Source organism: Lactuca serriola, chromosome 9 (assembly GCF_051521515.1).
Source record: "Lactuca serriola cultivar US96UC23 chromosome 9, Lser_US96UC23_V15, whole genome shotgun sequence".
Classification (NCBI taxonomy): Eukaryota; Viridiplantae; Streptophyta; class Magnoliopsida; order Asterales; family Asteraceae; genus Lactuca; species Lactuca serriola.
This window is the reverse complement of record NC_136416.1, coordinates 98,904,217-98,921,047: the sequence shown is the minus strand read 5'-3', so window position 1 is coordinate 98,921,047 and position 16,831 is coordinate 98,904,217. Positions and strand designations below refer to the sequence as shown.

At 37.0% G+C, this 16,831-nt stretch overlaps 2 protein-coding genes across 2 annotated transcripts; both read left to right on the top strand.

The window, feature by feature from the left end:
* Nucleotides 1–9,789: 9,789 nt before the first annotated feature.
* On the top strand, nt 9,790–11,517 carry LOC145072806 (elongation factor 1-alpha-like). Its single transcript, XM_079019277.1, has 2 exons — nt 9,790–10,262; nt 10,333–11,517. Exons 1-2 carry the CDS (start codon nt 9,801–9,803, stop codon nt 11,218–11,220), a joined length of 1,350 nt encoding a protein of 449 aa, XP_078875403.1. The 5' UTR covers nt 9,790–9,800; the 3' UTR covers nt 11,221–11,517.
* An 859-nt stretch (nt 11,518–12,376) lies between these two features.
* On the top strand, nt 12,377–13,585 carry LOC145075975 (uncharacterized). Its single transcript, XM_079022021.1, has 3 exons — nt 12,377–12,388; nt 12,436–12,540; nt 13,226–13,585. The coding sequence occupies exons 1-3, from the start codon at nt 12,377–12,379 to the stop codon at nt 13,583–13,585; spliced, it is 477 nt and encodes a 158-aa protein (XP_078878147.1).
* Nucleotides 13,586–16,831: the final 3,246 nt, after the last annotated feature.

The following is a 16,831-nucleotide window of genomic DNA, read 5'->3' as shown; positions in this document are numbered from 1 at the left end:
GTTGCTGAACATAGTGCATCTTTATCTGCTGCAGCCAAGGCTATTGAAGCCTCCACTTCCCAATGTCAACAGGCTTCTCTTGTTGTTGATGCCTCTACTAAGGAGTGCAAGGAAGCGACCGCAAAAGTCGATAAACTAGTTTCACAAGCTCAACTGTTTCTATATTCCTTGCAGGCTGCTGCTGCCAAGAATGCTGAAACTGTCAACACTTTAGTAGAGAATCTCCAAAAGACTCTTCAATCTGAGTGTTCCATCATTGCAGCGGCACGCCATGCCATTGAAAAAGACAATGAATCGCTCCATGCTAGTGTCAACGAACACTTAACTCAACTGCAAGCGAACTTAGCTATGGAAAATCGGATTATGGACGAGCTTGACAGACGTACAGCCCAACTTAATCTGCAAACACACAAGCTGCGTATTGCTAATGCGGAGATTAATGGCCTCAAGTCAGAAAGGGAGGTTATCCGGAGTTCTTCTGCAGATGTTCACTCCATCCTCTTTCATCTTATTAAGGCGAATGATCCACTTATCACTATCACTGTCAGAAGGCATTTGGCAGACAAGCTCAGACCGGCACTGGACATTCTCATCCATATCGAGGGTGTTCTGGTGATTGGGGTCCAATCGAAACAAGGGGGAGAGAAAGAGTCAAAGCAGCAACCTCCTCCTTCTACCTCAAAACCAGCTGCTGAACCGAAGGTTAATGAAGCTTCGGTCAGTAACAAAGATAATAAGAAGAAGAAGATTGGTGAAGACGACACAGACAATGAAGATGATGTCTATGTCGACATTCCCAAGAAACCTGTCCCGAAGGATAATACTTCTAAAAAACAAACGGAAGAAATCACCAAGAAGCAGCGCGCTGAGCTAGAACAAAAGCGAAAGGAGGCGGAGATCCTTGAAAAGAAAAAGTCTATGTTTCCTGTATGGACAAAAGAATCACTTCAGCGGTGTGTAATTAATGAGCCAACTGTTCTCTGGCTCGAGCCAATAATGTCCTTTGGCCTTGACAACTCCAAGGATGCACAGTTCGATATGCCAATCACTCGAATGGCATTCATCTTCCAATGCTTCAACTCGACTGTTGCCATTCCATCTCCGGACCCGAAGGTAGACAGGGATCTTTTGGAGTTTTACTTGGAGTTTGCTCAACCTCAATACCTGACCTGGAGCTCAAAGAAGATAACTACAGTCAAGGTAATGAAGCCCTATTCAGCAGGGAAATTTATTAATGTCAAATTCAGGGTGACTTGAGGAACCGAAAGCTCATTCTACCATTTTACCCTTGCTGATCTACCAAACCTCAATCCCCATGACTGGATACTCCTCAACAACATTCTTCTATCGAATCCTCAGGAGTATCAGCCTATAATCGATCATGTCAAGCATATGCTTGTTTGCTACATACATGAGGTAGCGAAGATGGACCAGGAGATTGCCTCTGCCATACACAAGCGACCAACGATCAAGACCATGGGCAGAGCTGGCAATGTCAACACCATGATCAAGGGGAAGATAGATTCAAAGTATCACACGGTTATGTTTCTTAGGGGCGAAGGTAAAAAATGTATGTTCGCTATTGTCGACAAACACCTCTTCTCGACGACTTGTCTGGAGCATATTTTGGAGATCATTCAGAGGTGCGACCAGAATAGTGCTGCTGATAAGAAACTATTCATTGACATGCTGAGGTGGTACATTCAGTTCAAACATACTCTTCTTGCCATTATTCCTCGTCTGTTTAAAGTTATAAAGAGGGTGATGCCTGCTCAGAAGAAATAATCTCTCGCCTCATTTGACGCAAAGGGGGAGATTGTTGGGTCTATTGAGTTACGTCATGGGCTCGGTCCATAGCCTAGTTTGAATGCCGGTATTAGGCCTGTCCAGCCGTGCATTATTTTGTATTAGGGTTTAGTATATAAGTTGCATGCATGCAGACTTAGATGTTATCGCTTTCATTGTTTTATTTCACATCGTTTGTAAACCCTAGATCGCCTCTACAGCGGAAGTTCTTCATCAAGATCTGCTGAGGCGTGACTCAGTTTTGAATCATAAGCATAAGTTTGATTATGTTCAGTGTTCATAGTCGTATTGATCTTAAACTGTTTTATTACTTTTATCGTACTTGTGAAAGATCTAATCGATCTAAGAGTTTTTAAGCTCATCATTGTTCATGTGATCTATTTCACAAAGTAAGGACCATAGGTAAACATTGTGTGTATGCTAAGAGCATGGGACAATTGTAGTAATAATTCAAGTAATAAGTTAACCGAAACAACAAATAATGAGTAATCGATATGGTGATAAATAAAAGGTGTTTTATTTGTACTGAAAGGTTTGGGACCATATAGGATTAGTATTATTCTTGTGTTTCACTTTGCATGTTTTGACTTCCTGAATAATTAATTATTTCAGAATAATCGAATTATTCGAATGGTCCATAGTCGTTCATATCTTGGAAGTAGGTATGAATGAAGAATGTCATGAATTGGTTTGTAGATTGTATAAAGTGTATTAGACGTAGCAAAGGTTTGCTGCAAAGTTCATCAGTGCTTATGAATATGATTTTGAGCATTGGATTAAACCCACGCTCAATTGGATCGCTTCATGAATTATATCATGAGCGATTGGTGAGACGATAATATCTTGTATTCTTGAAACTGAGATGTGTGAGTTGTATCTTGCGAATCGATTACACATGGATAATATGTAAAAGCACCAGTAACTTGGTGTTATAAAACATATTGTTGTGTGTGATTTGGTGAGTGAGTACAAACAAGCATTGAGTCGAAGTTTATCCGTTCCTTTTACCCAAAGTGGGATTATGGGCCCCTCGATGATTTAGTGATGACAAACGTAAATGGTTGGCTGGGCTAGGGCTAATTTGATTTGTTCAATTAGTCAGTCATCGTAAATCGGAAATCAGGAAACAACATATAGACTGAGAGAATGATTTCAACCCATGTCTCACGTCTATACGATACCTAGAATGGAGGAATACATGATCCCTTATCTAAAGGACAGGTTGCTGATAAGATCAGAGTTCGACATCGTCTTTGAGAGCTACGATTGCTAATCAGGTTATACTTACTATTATAGTTACTAGACTAATCCAAGTGGGAGACTGTTGGATTAGTGTCTAAGCCCGTAACCATATTTGGTAGGTACTTGACCCGATTGTGCATGGTCCTTTTGGGTTGCCTTCACCAAAGCAACTTGATTGGAGAAATAATAGAGAAAGAGGTAATTATGGTTTATTAATATATTATAAGAATAATATATTAAAAGAGAAATCATATTTTTTTAATTAATATTGGTCAATAATTTATTAAGAATTAATTATGTGATCAAAAGTAATTAATTAAACTAGAGGGGTTGAACTATAATTATGTGATAGTTGCAAAGTAGGGCAATGGATGCCCTATGGGATAGGGTGGATGAATTCAAGGTGATAAGGACTTATAATTCGTCCATGATAAGGTTTCTAGGGTTATCTTTTGGGTTGCTTGGTGGGCAAGCAACCAGATAAGGATAAGGACTGAAACCCTAATCCCTACACCTATATAAACACCCCTTGGCACATGAAATTTGTCTATGCCTTCCCAAGGGTTCCTAGGGCCGAATTTCATACCTCTCATCTCTCTCTCTCTCTCTCTCTCGCTCTCTCTCTTGTCTCTCCATTTGTTCTTGGTGTTTGTGAGCCATTAGAGGTACTACACTTGTGGTACTTGCTTTCGAAGACAAGAAGATTCAAGATTTAGTTGTTATTACAATATAACAACAAGAGGTATGTATTTCATCTTTCCTTGTTGATTTCAAAATTCCTAGAAGCCTTTTAGGGTTCTTCAAGTGTTCATAATGTTGTATAACTAATAGTGATAACATAGATCTAACTCTAGGGTTTCATGCACACATCGGATTGCTTGTATAAAACCCATCAACTTCCAGCAACCCTGCAGCACTAGTGTATGCTAGTCATACATAACGCTGGACCCCATAGACTTTCGAATACCTGATCCTACCCTAAGCCCTTCATCAAACAAGAACAAGAAATAAGGCCAAACCAAACATTTTCAGGCTATAAGATCTTAATTATGTACGACCGTGGTGCATACACCAAGCAACTACAATAATGATGTTAATTTCATATAAGGAAAACCCTAGGCTATCAGGCATCATACAATTAGACAATTCTATCATGGAATTCCTGAAGATCCCTAGCCTAGTACCAGCATGTTGTCCTAACATATCACATAAACAATCACTGCATGGTATTTTGGGGTCTACTTACTGGCTCCGGCTGATCATACACTCTGCATCCTCCTTTACTTATTTTGAAAACCATTTAAAATCATTTTGAAAATATTTCCTTGATTTGAGACTGGATTTACACGAGTGTTCCTCCAATTCACTCAAACCAAGGCTATGATACCAACTTGTAACATCCATAAAAATCATGCCAAATTTAAACCTTTTTAAAATATTCAAAAATCGATAATTATTACAAATATTTTTCAAAATGGTTTAATATCAAAGTTTCAAGAAACAAGTCATAAATATAAGGATCTGTACAATCACGCCTTTGCCTTTCCGCGATCATGTGATGTACCTGAAACCAAAACCAAAACTGTAAGCCTAAAGCTTAGTGAGTTCCCCAAAAATACCCATACACACAACAATATACATATAATCCAAAACAACATACTATGGGTCCAGTCAACCATCGGGTTGGAATACCCATACCCTCAACCATCTGGTTGGCATGCCAACATACTATGGGTCCAATCATCCTCGGGATGGAATACCCCAAGCCCACAACCAACAGGTTGGAATACCTACGAGTCCAATCATCCTCGGGATGGAATACTCACGACCCACAACCATCAGGTTGGAATGCCCGGGTCTATTGGCTTTTGTACAAAGCAGATAAGCCACAACCACCAATCAAACATGTGCACATATAACAGATAATCACATAACAGTCTATAGACAAAAAAACCGATCTACCAGATCATAACCGCATATAACATCCTATCTACTAGGAAACTGATCTAACGGATCATAACAACATATACCATCCTATATACCATGATACCGATCTAACAAGTCATACAATACTCAAGCACATGACATATCAGGATAACAATCCAAAAGGGCCGGCCTGGTGCCTTAGACCCTTGAGTATAGTGAGGAAAACTCACCTCACAACTGTCGAACTGAAGTGATAAGCTCAACTCTCAAATCACCGCCACGTACTCCACCACCTATATTTACCATAGGACCATATTTATAAATTTCCAATTTACCAAAACACCCCAGAAGTCAACTAGTCAACCCTTGGTCAAGGTCCAAGTCAATGGTCAAGGTCAACAGTCCATGTTGACCCGACTCATCGAGTGCAGTTCGCCGACTCGTCGAGTCCTTCTTGAACTTGAGAAGTCATGAAATCCCCTGTTGACTCGTCGAGTTTCCCTGCAACTCGTCGAGTCCAACCATGTCCAAATGTCGGGAAAACCCTATCTGACTTGCCGAGTCCATGCAAAAATCCTTGCACGACAATCTTCATCGGACTCACCGAGTTGACCATGTAACTCGTCGAGTCACTTTGGTCCTTTCTCCATTCCGATGCTTTTTAAGCCACTCCAAGGCTCCATATTGCATATCAAGCTTCTCAAGGCATGTTTATCACGTAAAGTTGCAAACTTTATGTGCATGCAAGGCTCTAAAGGCTTAGAATGTCAAATCTAAACTTGTAATGGGGTTTAACTCAAAAGGGAAGGTTCCTGCTTGCTAAAGTTGGAGACTAAAGACCAAGATTAGCTCAGATCTGAAGTTCCAACTTCAGATCCTAGCCTGTACCCAAAATGGCTAATTTATATACTAGAAAATCCCTAATTATCAATCATAAAGAGATCTAGAAAGAGGGAAGGTCAAGGTAAAGACTTGATACCTTCAAACTGATGCCAAGAAGCCGAAAAGTCAGATTTACTAACTCCTCTTGCAGAACTTCTCTTATACTTCAAGCCTTCTTCTTGCAAATCACCTTCCAAGCTTGAAAATCACACAAGAATGGAGCACACACACATATTAGGGTTTCTGGACTCACAAGGGCTGTAAGGGGAGGCTAAGGGAGGCTAATGACCCTTTAAATAAGGTGCAATACCCTGGAAATTAGGGTCTCATCCACCAGCTCCAACTCGTTAAGTCGTGTCCTCAGACTCGTCGAGTTGGTCACTTAAACTCACGGCTAAAACGTTCCTACTCGACGAGTCAGGGCCTCTAAATCGTCGACTAGACCTTTCAGTATGAAAATAAAGCTATAAAATTAATACCTGAGAGTCGAGGCGTTACAGCTCATAACGCCCAAAACTAGCTAGATCTAACAAATGCATCACCAAGATTTAAGCATTATACCTCCAGAAGAAAGATCAAGGTGAACAAGGTCTAGATCTACAAGCTCCAATGCAACCAACACTTCTCCAATTAGCTCATTCTTCTCCAAGATGCACCAAGAACACTCCAAAACGCTCAAAACACCTTCTTTAGCTCACAAGGCTCAAACTAGGGTTAGGGTTTCAAGGGAGGATGTTGGAGAGGTGAAGGCTGAGAATGGTAAGGGTTTGGGGGAGTTAAGGAGCTTAAAAATAGGGCTTAAAACCCTGAAATTAAGGTTTGGGTTCTGATCGTGTACACCCAACTTACGCCTGGTACACCCAACATACCAGGTTGATCCTCCGCGATCAGCCTTGCCTAGTATGCCCAACGTACTCGGCTTAACCCAAAAACCTTCCTAACTTCTAACGGTTATTACTTCTTCGTTTCAACTCCATTTTTGTCAATCTTTATATCCACGGAAAGGTATTGAAGAGCCTATGATTTTCCCTTTTCTACCCTTCGACCCAAAGCACAATTCAAAGGTTAAGATCTCGCACCCATCATTGCCTCCATCCAAAGGTCTAAACAGTACCTCCTTAAGGCCCAAAGCCTTTACACAATCGACTTCCGACCCACGACCCTGAAATAAGAAATAACAGGAAATAGGATGTTACACCCATCTTCCTTCTGACTACTTCCTTGATAACATCATAGTCCCAATCATTGATACTCATTTTAGACTTGAATTAAACTCATTCATTTTTTATTTACTTGATCCCAGACCATTAACGACTGAAAGGGATGCAACTGCATAATTAGGGTTGGTGGTGTTATAGAGAGAGACCGAGAAATAAGAGATGCAATTGAGAAATGAGTGGGGTTTGGGGGTTGGATGGGTTTATTTGTTTTCTTTCAATTAAATTAAAATTAAACCAAACAAAATAAAAGAAATTGAAAAGGGCAAAGAAGTCATTTTACGTGGCTTAAGAACCAATCATGCAAGTTTTAGAAACCACACAGGCCATTCGTATAAAAAAAAAATTAGCATGGACTGAGTTTGCGGCCTTTGGTAAACCACAAAGACCATTTATGTAATTTTGTCTTAAAAAATATAAAATAAATTCAAAAGGGCATAAAAGTCATTTCATAGGCTTAGGGACCAACCATGCATGTTTTAGAAGCCACATGAACTAGCTGTATATAAAAAATAAAAAAAATAATAAAAAATTAGCAGGGACTTAGTTTTGTGACCATTAGTAAATATATGGACCATTTTTGTAATTTTGAAAGTAGGATGCTGGAATTGGTAGATTTTCAAAGTATATTGCCTTAAAATAAAGTACAATGAAAGTATAATGTTGTAAATGATAGATTTTCAAAGTATAATACTCTAAAATGACATAAACTGAAAGTAGGATGTTATAATTGGTTGAACGGTTAGGGGCTGTAAATGGTTTATTTTCGGTGATTTCTTATGTCATAAAAATTAATAGTATTCTTTCCATGAATACTTTCATTTCATCCATTAGTTACCTTTTGTTAGAGAGTAAATAATTCCTTGTAGGGAAGAGTTTCCTTTTGCCATTGGGTGAATAGTTTTATTTTGTAAAAAATATCACATTCCAAGAAAACACACACAATTATCAAAAAATATATTTAACATTAAGTGACAACGGTAATTTCATGACACGTGTGTGTTTTGTTTCATTTGAGTTGTGTTTTGGTGGGAAGAGAAGGGTTGATGTTCATGTTGAGAGGGAACCTAGATGGACAGGAGATCAAACAACAATGACTACACATCTTTGTCTTCTTTTCGATCAACAGGATTAGATCATAACAGTTACATGGGGTTTACGCAATCCCAAACAACTCCTAAAAGTATGTTATATATCTTACATAATTGTTTCGCAAATATCAAATCGTATGTTTCTTTGGTTAGATGCGCTATGAAATCACGGCAAGCCAAATTATTTCCATGGACCGAGAACTTTTGCTAGAGGGTTTAATTCTACTTTTCGAAAATTAAAAAGTTGAAATTAGTGTGCTGTGTATTTGATTGAGTTGACGGATTCAATTTTGTTGAGAAATAAAGGGGAAGGGGAGATCTATGAGGAACAGAAGGGAGCCAAGATTTGCCAACGTAAACTTTATATGAAAAGGCTATGTTTAAAAATTAAATATTATTTACACAATATAATAAAAATTACTATTATTAATATAGTTAAAAGTTAATTTAAATATTAAAGGCCACTTTGACGTCGTCCTATTCTTATATATCCCCGAGAGGCCGAGAGCCAAGGCAAATGGTTGCAGCAAACTCAATGCTATTTCGCTTTGGACCACGGAGATCGGGGGAATTCTGATTTCATAAATTGTTTGCACAATCGAGTAGTCAATATTGCTCCCAATTTAGATGCGAATATATCTCTTTGCCAAACAACCAAAGACTTTATAAAACACGTGCACCAAGTATTTCCTTTCATCACCAACATCTTTCCCATAACTACAAAATTTTCCCTTCACTTTTAAAAAACAGTCATTCCGGTCCCTTCATATTCTTAATTTAATGAAATTAACATGTTGTTTCATGCGTTATGTGTTATGATGGCTTTTGAGTATTGGACGTGTTTATTTATTAAATTGGTCTAAATAAAGGGTGAAAAGAATGAGCATACTTGATATTCATAACATTTATTATATACCATAAATATTGTATGCATTTCATGCATTTTAGCATTTAATACATATATCTGGAACTTATGATAAAAATCCATGGATGAGTTATTCCATTTGTTAAAAACTATATATTACTCTCACTTCTTAGTTCCGATCACATTGATATTCATAGTTTTTAAAATTAAAAGTGTTCAGGTTGTAATTAATATCATCATGGGTTTAAAGTAGCTCAGACTTCATTGTTTAGGGGGGTTAGCTGTAACTTCCATAAAATTTTGACGCGGCCAATCCGCACTTCTCCCATATATATAAACTACCTCGTACGTCTTCACATTAACTTGCACTCTCACTCTCTTCTACTAGCGATTGATCATTGCTTCCTCTGAAACTAGGGTTTTGATCCATACAAGGTCACATCTCTCTTCGATGCACTTTATTTTAGTAATTCTTTGATCATAAATGATCAAAGTTAAATGCTTTGATGATCAATCAAATCAGATCTTACTGATTTATTCGATCTATCTTCTGTTTTGATTTTATTAGTTGTATGTACTGTTTGATCGGTATTCTTCATCTTCATTTCCGATGATTCTTTCCGTTTACGACTGTTTGAATATTGCTTAGCTTTTGGAACATTTCTTTTCAAAATTGAATCATTCTCTGAAACTTGTCAAAAGTTAAAGATTATATATGTTATTATCATTATTCTGAAGTTTATTTTGTTAATACAGTTTTAAGATTTGATCATGGGTAAGGAAAAGACTCACGTCAACATTGTGGTCATCGGACATGTCGACTCCGGCAAGTCTACAACCACCGGACATCTGATATATAAGCTTGGAGGAATTGACAAGCGTGTGATTGAAAAGTTCGAGAAAGAAGCTGCTGAGATGAACAAGCGTTCATTCAAATACGCATGGGTGCTCGATAAACTCAAGGCCGAGCGTGAGCGTGGTATCACCATCGACATTGCTTTGTGGAAGTTTGAGACCACAAAGTACTACTGCACTGTCATCGACGCTCCCGGCCACCGTGATTTCATCAAGAACATGATCACCGGAACTTCTCAGGCCGACTGTGCCGTCCTTATCATCGACTCCACCACCGGTGGCTTTGAAGCTGGTATCTCTAAAGATGGTCAGACTCGTGAACACGCTCTCCTTGCTTTCACTCTTGGAGTCAAACAGATGATTTGTTGTTGCAACAAGGTAATAGATTTTTACTTTTTTTTGTTCACATCGATTTCTTCTGTGTTTACACTTTTTCTCTTCTTTTTAGATGGATGCGACTACTCCTAAGTACTCGAAGGCGAGATACGATGAAATTGTGAAGGAGGTCTCATCGTATTTGAAGAAGGTCGGATACAACCCTGACAAGATCCCATTTGTTCCGATCTCTGGTTTTGAAGGTGACAACATGATCGAAAGGTCCACCAACTTAGACTGGTACAAAGGTCCAACTCTCCTCGACGCTCTTGACGCCATTAACGAACCCAAGAGACCTTCCGACAAGCCCCTCCGTCTTCCACTTCAGGACGTGTACAAGATTGGTGGCATCGGAACTGTTCCAGTCGGTCGTGTTGAAACCGGCGTCATCAAACCGACGATGCTCGTGACTTTCGGTCCATCTGGTTTGACAACTGAAGTTAAGTCTGTTGAGATGCACCATGAAGCTCTCCAGGAAGCACTCCCCGGCGACAATGTCGGATTCAACGTGAAGAATGTGTCTGTGAAAGATCTGAAGCGAGGGTACGTTGCGTCTAACTCGAAAGATGATCCATGCAAGGGTGCTGCCAACTTTACTTCGCAAGTTATTATCATGAACCACCCGGGACAGATCGGAAACGGCTATGCTCCGGTGCTGGACTGTCACACTTCACATATTGCCGTGAAGTTTGCTGAAATTTTGACAAAGATTGATAGGCGATCAGGGAAGGAGCTTGAGAAGGAGCCGAAGTTTCTTAAAAATGGTGATGCAGGTATGATCAAGATGATTCCGACTAAACCCATGGTGGTGGAGACGTTCTCGGAGTATCCACCACTTGGGCGGTTTGCGGTGAGGGATATGAGGCAGACGGTGGCGGTGGGTGTGATCAAGAGTGTGGAGAAGAAGGATCCGACTGGAGCAAAGGTGACGAAAGCAGCAGCGAAGAAGGGTGGGAAATGAATCGTGCAGGTTAGGATGTTGAAGATGGGTCGTTTAGTTGGTTCGTTGAATGATTTTTTGATAATTTTGTTGCCAATGCCGCAAACATGGTCGGAGAACTGGGTTCTGGATCGGCGGTGGCGAGTCTAAACTTGTGCTGCATCTGGTAGTTTGGGTCAATAAGCAGCTAGAATGTTTGAGTTAGGGTTTTTGATTCTTTTTTTGTTCTTATGGATTCATATTAATTAATTAGGGTTTTTTTTAAATGGTTTGTTAATGTTGGATTGTTGGCTTAGATTGTTTTATCATCGAATTACTATTTGAATCAATCGCGCAAAAGGACTATCTGAATATAATATAATTGCAGGGTTAACATTTGGTATGCACTCATAGTTATAAGAAAAATGTTAACAAAGAAAATATGACCTTTTGTGATATAATTAGCACACTAATAGGAACCTTTTCAAAAATGGATTGATTCTTGTTTCTTTTGGAAAAATGGTTTTTTTTTTGCCCCACATTAATATATAAATTTACATTTTGCCCCCTTCAACTTTCATAATAACCTCATAACTTATCTATTATTTATTTTTTATATCTTTAATTTTTTAAATGTATATTTTAATCTTTATTACATATAATAAATAAGTTTATTATTCAAATTACAAAATCGGAATTTATGTAAATATCAAATATTTCTTTTTAATCTAACATATATATATATATATATATATATATATATATATATATATATATATATATATATAATTTCTATGTCAAATTATTTGTAGAAAAAAACAAAAGCCATTGAATTGTCATTTTTTATCGCAAAGTAGATGTCTTAGTTGTCATTATCCATATGCAAAAGTAGGTGTCTTAATTGTCACTATCCACATGCAAAAGTAAAAGTATGAACTGTCATTTTCATCTGAAAATATGTATGTAAAGTTAAAAAAATAATTATCACTTTGTTTACGTTCAATTCATTTTCTGATGTATATATTAAATTCACCATTTTAGTTTCCATCGTCATTTTCATAAACCATAGTTCTCACAAATTTGAAATCCCAACTTTTCTTCTTTAATTCTTCAGTCACGTTTGTAACTTCATATACGAATCCTCCTTCGCAACTAAATTGTAAGGTACATACTCTTGTCGAAATTTCAAATATCTAACATGAAACATTATGTAAAATATGATAATTTATATATTTCATCTTATTGTTTATTTTGCAGTTACAAAAAATATGGCCTGTGAATACTACTCTTGTAGATCTTCTTAACAATTATGGAGTATCACAGCCAGTTCAGCCTATTGATTTTGTCACCAACCCCTCTGAGGTATAATTTCCTTTACCTAATGGTGCTAGATGTGAGACATATAATGACTTTGGGTTTGATGAACCCAACTCCCAATTTAGTGAAGATAGTGTTAGTGAATCATTAAGTGATGTTGGGGATGAGTCTGAAGATAATGTGAATGAAACTCCGATTATGAGGAAAAGTCCAATTATGAACTTTATGAACGATATTGGAGACGAAGGCGACGACGTAGTAGATATCCAAGACAAAATTTATTTAGATTTTTGGAATGAATCTGAAAACAAAATAAGGTTAGGAATGTTGTTTGAAAATAAGGATCAGGTAAAAAAAGGCAATAAGACTTTGGTCGATCAAGCAAAATAGAGAGTTTAAGGTTTGTGAAAGTAAAAGTAGTTTTTGGATAGCAAAGTGTAAAACTCTTTGCGGTGAAGAAGGAAGTTCTAATACTGACCCATATACACCGCAGTGTGCATGGTATGTTCATGCAATGAAAAAGAAAAACCATCATATGTGGAAGATCACACGTTGGGTGGATGCACACAATTGTTTTGGATCATCTAGAGGCAATGACAACATAAGTCTAAACTCTGCAACTATAGCCTTCTATATCATCCACTCAATTGAAAAAGATATTAGTTATCCAGTGAAACATATACAAGCAGATATTAAAAATATTCTAAATGTTAACGTTTCTTATTGGAAGGCATGGCATGGTAGGAGAAAAGCCATAGAGAACATTTATGGAACTTGGGAAAGTAACTTTGCAGAGTTACCCAAGTACATTGCAACTTTGCAAACTTCAAATCCTAATACCATCGTGAAATGGTTTCATAATCCAAATGGCTCATCACATGTGGCAACATTTAAGTATATTTTTTGGGCTTTTGGACCTGTAATTAATGCATTTCATCTATGTCGACCTGTTATTTCCATTGGTGCTTTTCATTTGAGAGGTTCGTACAAGGGTAAAATGCTTATTGCTGTTACAAAAGATGCCAACAATAATATATTACCAGTTTCTTATGCCATTGTTGATGAGGTAACTATACACAATTGGAGTTAGTTTTTGTATCAGTTCATACATTTTGTTGCTCAAGACAGACAATTGTGTGTTATTTCAAACCGACATCAAGGAATAATTCATGCAATGACAAATCTAGAGGAATGGAAAGAGCCATTGGGATACCATCGATTTTGTCTTCGACACATCAGAAGCAATCTCATGAAAAAGTACAAGAACGTGAGGCTTAAATCATTTTGTTGGGATATTGGAAGCACCACACAAAAAAGAAAGTTTGTGAAGTATAAGAAACAAATCAAAGCAATCAATCTTGAAGCTTGGCAGTATTTAGACCAAATTGATAAAAGTCAATGGTGTCTTTTTTATGATGGAAATCGTCGATGGGGGTCGTTAGCGACAAATATATCTGAGAGTATGAATAATGCGCTACGAGGAGAAAGACAACTACCTATTAGAGCGTGTATTGATCTTACATTCAATAGAACTGTACAACTTTTTGATGCTGCAATGAATTGTCTATAGAATTGTGACACTTATGCACAAAGTCATACTTTAACTGAGTTCAACTATAATGAAGGTGTCTATAGAATTGTCACCAAGTTACGAATAAATGAAAACGGAGGAAATACCCACACTGTAAGTTATTATCAACATACATGCACATGTGGTAAGTGGCAGATGGAAAGATTCCCTTGTTCACATGCTCTTGCAGTTTGTCGTTTTAGAGGGGATAACCCTTTTTCCATTATCAATTATGTTTACACAACTGTGACATACAAGCAACAATATAATGATGGGTTTTCACCACTTCCTCATGTTGATTATTGGTTAGAGGTTGATTGGAGTATTCAAGCAGATAACTCAAAATGTGCAGTCGGTCGAGGTCGGAGGCGTGCAAATCGATTTCGTAACGAGATGGATGTTCGCCATCGTGATGAACCTCGTAAATGTGGACTATGCTATCAACCTGGTCATAACAGGAGAAATTGTTCAAATTCTCAACCTAGATTCAATGTGATGTGAACCATGTAACTTTTATTATTCTTGTAATTTTATGTTTAATTTAGTTTTTAGTTCATGTTTAATTTCTTTTGTAGTTGTGTCTTTAATTATCTTGTAATTTCGTAACATATAATATATTCGATATTGGTATTAATTAGAATGTGTTTATTAAATTTTTCTAATGATGTAAATCGCAATAACATAAGAGACATATTTCGGTTATATGTTTTTAATATATACAAATTTATATTTTTTGTAAAAAAGCTAAAAAAATAATTCTTTTATAACAAAAGATATAAAATAAATATAACATATAAGTTGTAGGGTTATTATGAAAGTTGAAGGGGTCAAAATGTAAAATTATATATATAAATACGTTGATTTTTATGTGGGGACACAAAAAAAACAATCCATTTTTGCAATTGAAATAAAAATCAACCGATTTTTGCAAAAGGTTCCTATTTTCAACCCATTTTTACAAAAAACTCGCACACTGTTTTGTTATTAAAGGAAAATTTATGTGTATACGATAAATAAGATACAATTTATCAAGATTGTCTTTTCTGTTTTTTGGATCATGATCTTAATTAAGATCCTATCAAAAAGTATTTTAAAATATAAAAAATACATTTGTCGTCTTATATTCGTCTTATTGTTAAAGATAAGTAGTTTAAAACATATAAAATATATATTTAATACATCATTTGATGATATAGAATTTAAAATGGATATTCCATGTAGTTAGTCCAAAAAAATATTAATTTAATAATAATAATAATAATAATAATAATAATAATAATAATAATCTTACAATCAGTGTTGTAAAACTCGGGTTAGTACTCGAAATTGTCCTCTCTTACTTAGACAAGTTAACCCAACTCGACCAAATATCTCATAAATTGGTCAAAACTGTAACACCCATGAGTCATTTCATAATTCGGGGGCGTGATCCGAAGATCAAATATCATAAAGCTTTGGGCTTTCGGAAAAAGAGATTTGGGCCCAATTGGATGTGGGTAATGTAGATTATGTAATCCAAGAGTTCGGTTTGTGCTTTGAAGTCAAAAGGTAAAATCGGAAAAAAATGATGTTTCATACTTCTTTTATGAATTAAGGATTTTAGTTCAATGTGTTTTAAGTCAAAAGTAATTAGATACGGTTGTAGAGCTCCTCAACATTTTTATATGGATATATACAGATCGTCGAAAGTGGAGTTGAAACGAAGAAGTTAATTATGACTGTTTGAAGATAGGACAGTTTTGGGTTAAGTCGCGTATGCTGGGTGTATGGAGAAGTACGTTGGGCGTACTAGGGCATCCCTGAGTAAGCTTGGCGTACCAGGAGTACGTTGGGCGTACACGATCAGTTCCCAAACTCTATTTTCGTGGTTTGAGCCCTATTTAAGCTCCTTAACTTCCCCAAACTCATTCCAATCTCAGCCTCGACCTCTCCAACATCCTCCCTTGAAAACCCTAACCCTAGTTTGAGCCTTTTGAGCAAAAGAAAGTGATCTTGAGTGCTTTAGAGTGTGCTTGGTGCATCTTAGAGAAGAATGAGCACTTTGGAGAAGTGTTGGTTGCATTGGAGCTTGTAGATCCAGACTTTGTTCACCGTGATCTTTCTTCTAGAGGTATAAAACTTGAATCTTGATGATGCATTTATTAGAACTAGCTAGTTTTGGGTGTTATGAACTGTTGGTTACTTTAGTACATAAAGTTTAGATCTTGAAAGTTTGTGACCATGTTATGGATAAATTTGGAAACTTTATCCATCTAAACATCATATTGATTCAGATCTAAAGGTTTGAGACTAGGACTTAATTGATTAAGATGAAAAAGATGCACTTTTGGTCCCTTTGAGACATAAATACTAGATCTTGGTTGTTTGGACCATTCTAATGGATAAAGTTGGAAACTTTATCCATTATGAAGTTATTAGGAACCATAAAAATGTAATCTTGGTCCTTAGTTTTCCTCGATACATGTTTTAGGATGTCTTAATGAGTTAAGAAGTTAGGGTTTTTGGTATTAAGCACTTCCTAGCCATTTAAAGTCATAAAGTTGGAAACTTTTGACTTAAGATGTTATTTCAGGACTAGAACTACTTTTGGTCGAAAAGACTTAATGGAATAAGCTCTTGAAAAGAAGAAGTAAAGTTAGCCAGCGTATGCTGGGCGTACATTGGCATACGCGATAAGAGAATCGAATGTGGATCTTGAGTATGCTAAGCGTACAAGCTGAGTACGTTGGGCGTACTTAGCTGAGTCAACTAGGCTGACTTTCGTAA

What these genes read in the sequence shown, in the direction of transcription:
- LOC145072806 (XM_079019277.1), top strand. Translation starts at nt 9,801, where the DNA reads ATGGGTAAGGAAAAGACTCACGTCAACATTGTGGTCATCGGACATGTC. An exon ending in TGATTTGTTGTTGCAACAAG is followed by an intron (nt 10,263 to 10,332) that starts GTAATAGATTTT and finishes TCTTCTTTTTAG; the next exon opens with ATGGATGCGACTACTCCTAA.
- LOC145075975 (XM_079022021.1), top strand. An exon ending in TTGTCACCAACCCCTCTGAG is followed by an intron (nt 12,541 to 13,225) that starts GTATAATTTCCT and finishes TCTTATTGGAAG; the next exon opens with GCATGGCATGGTAGGAGAAA.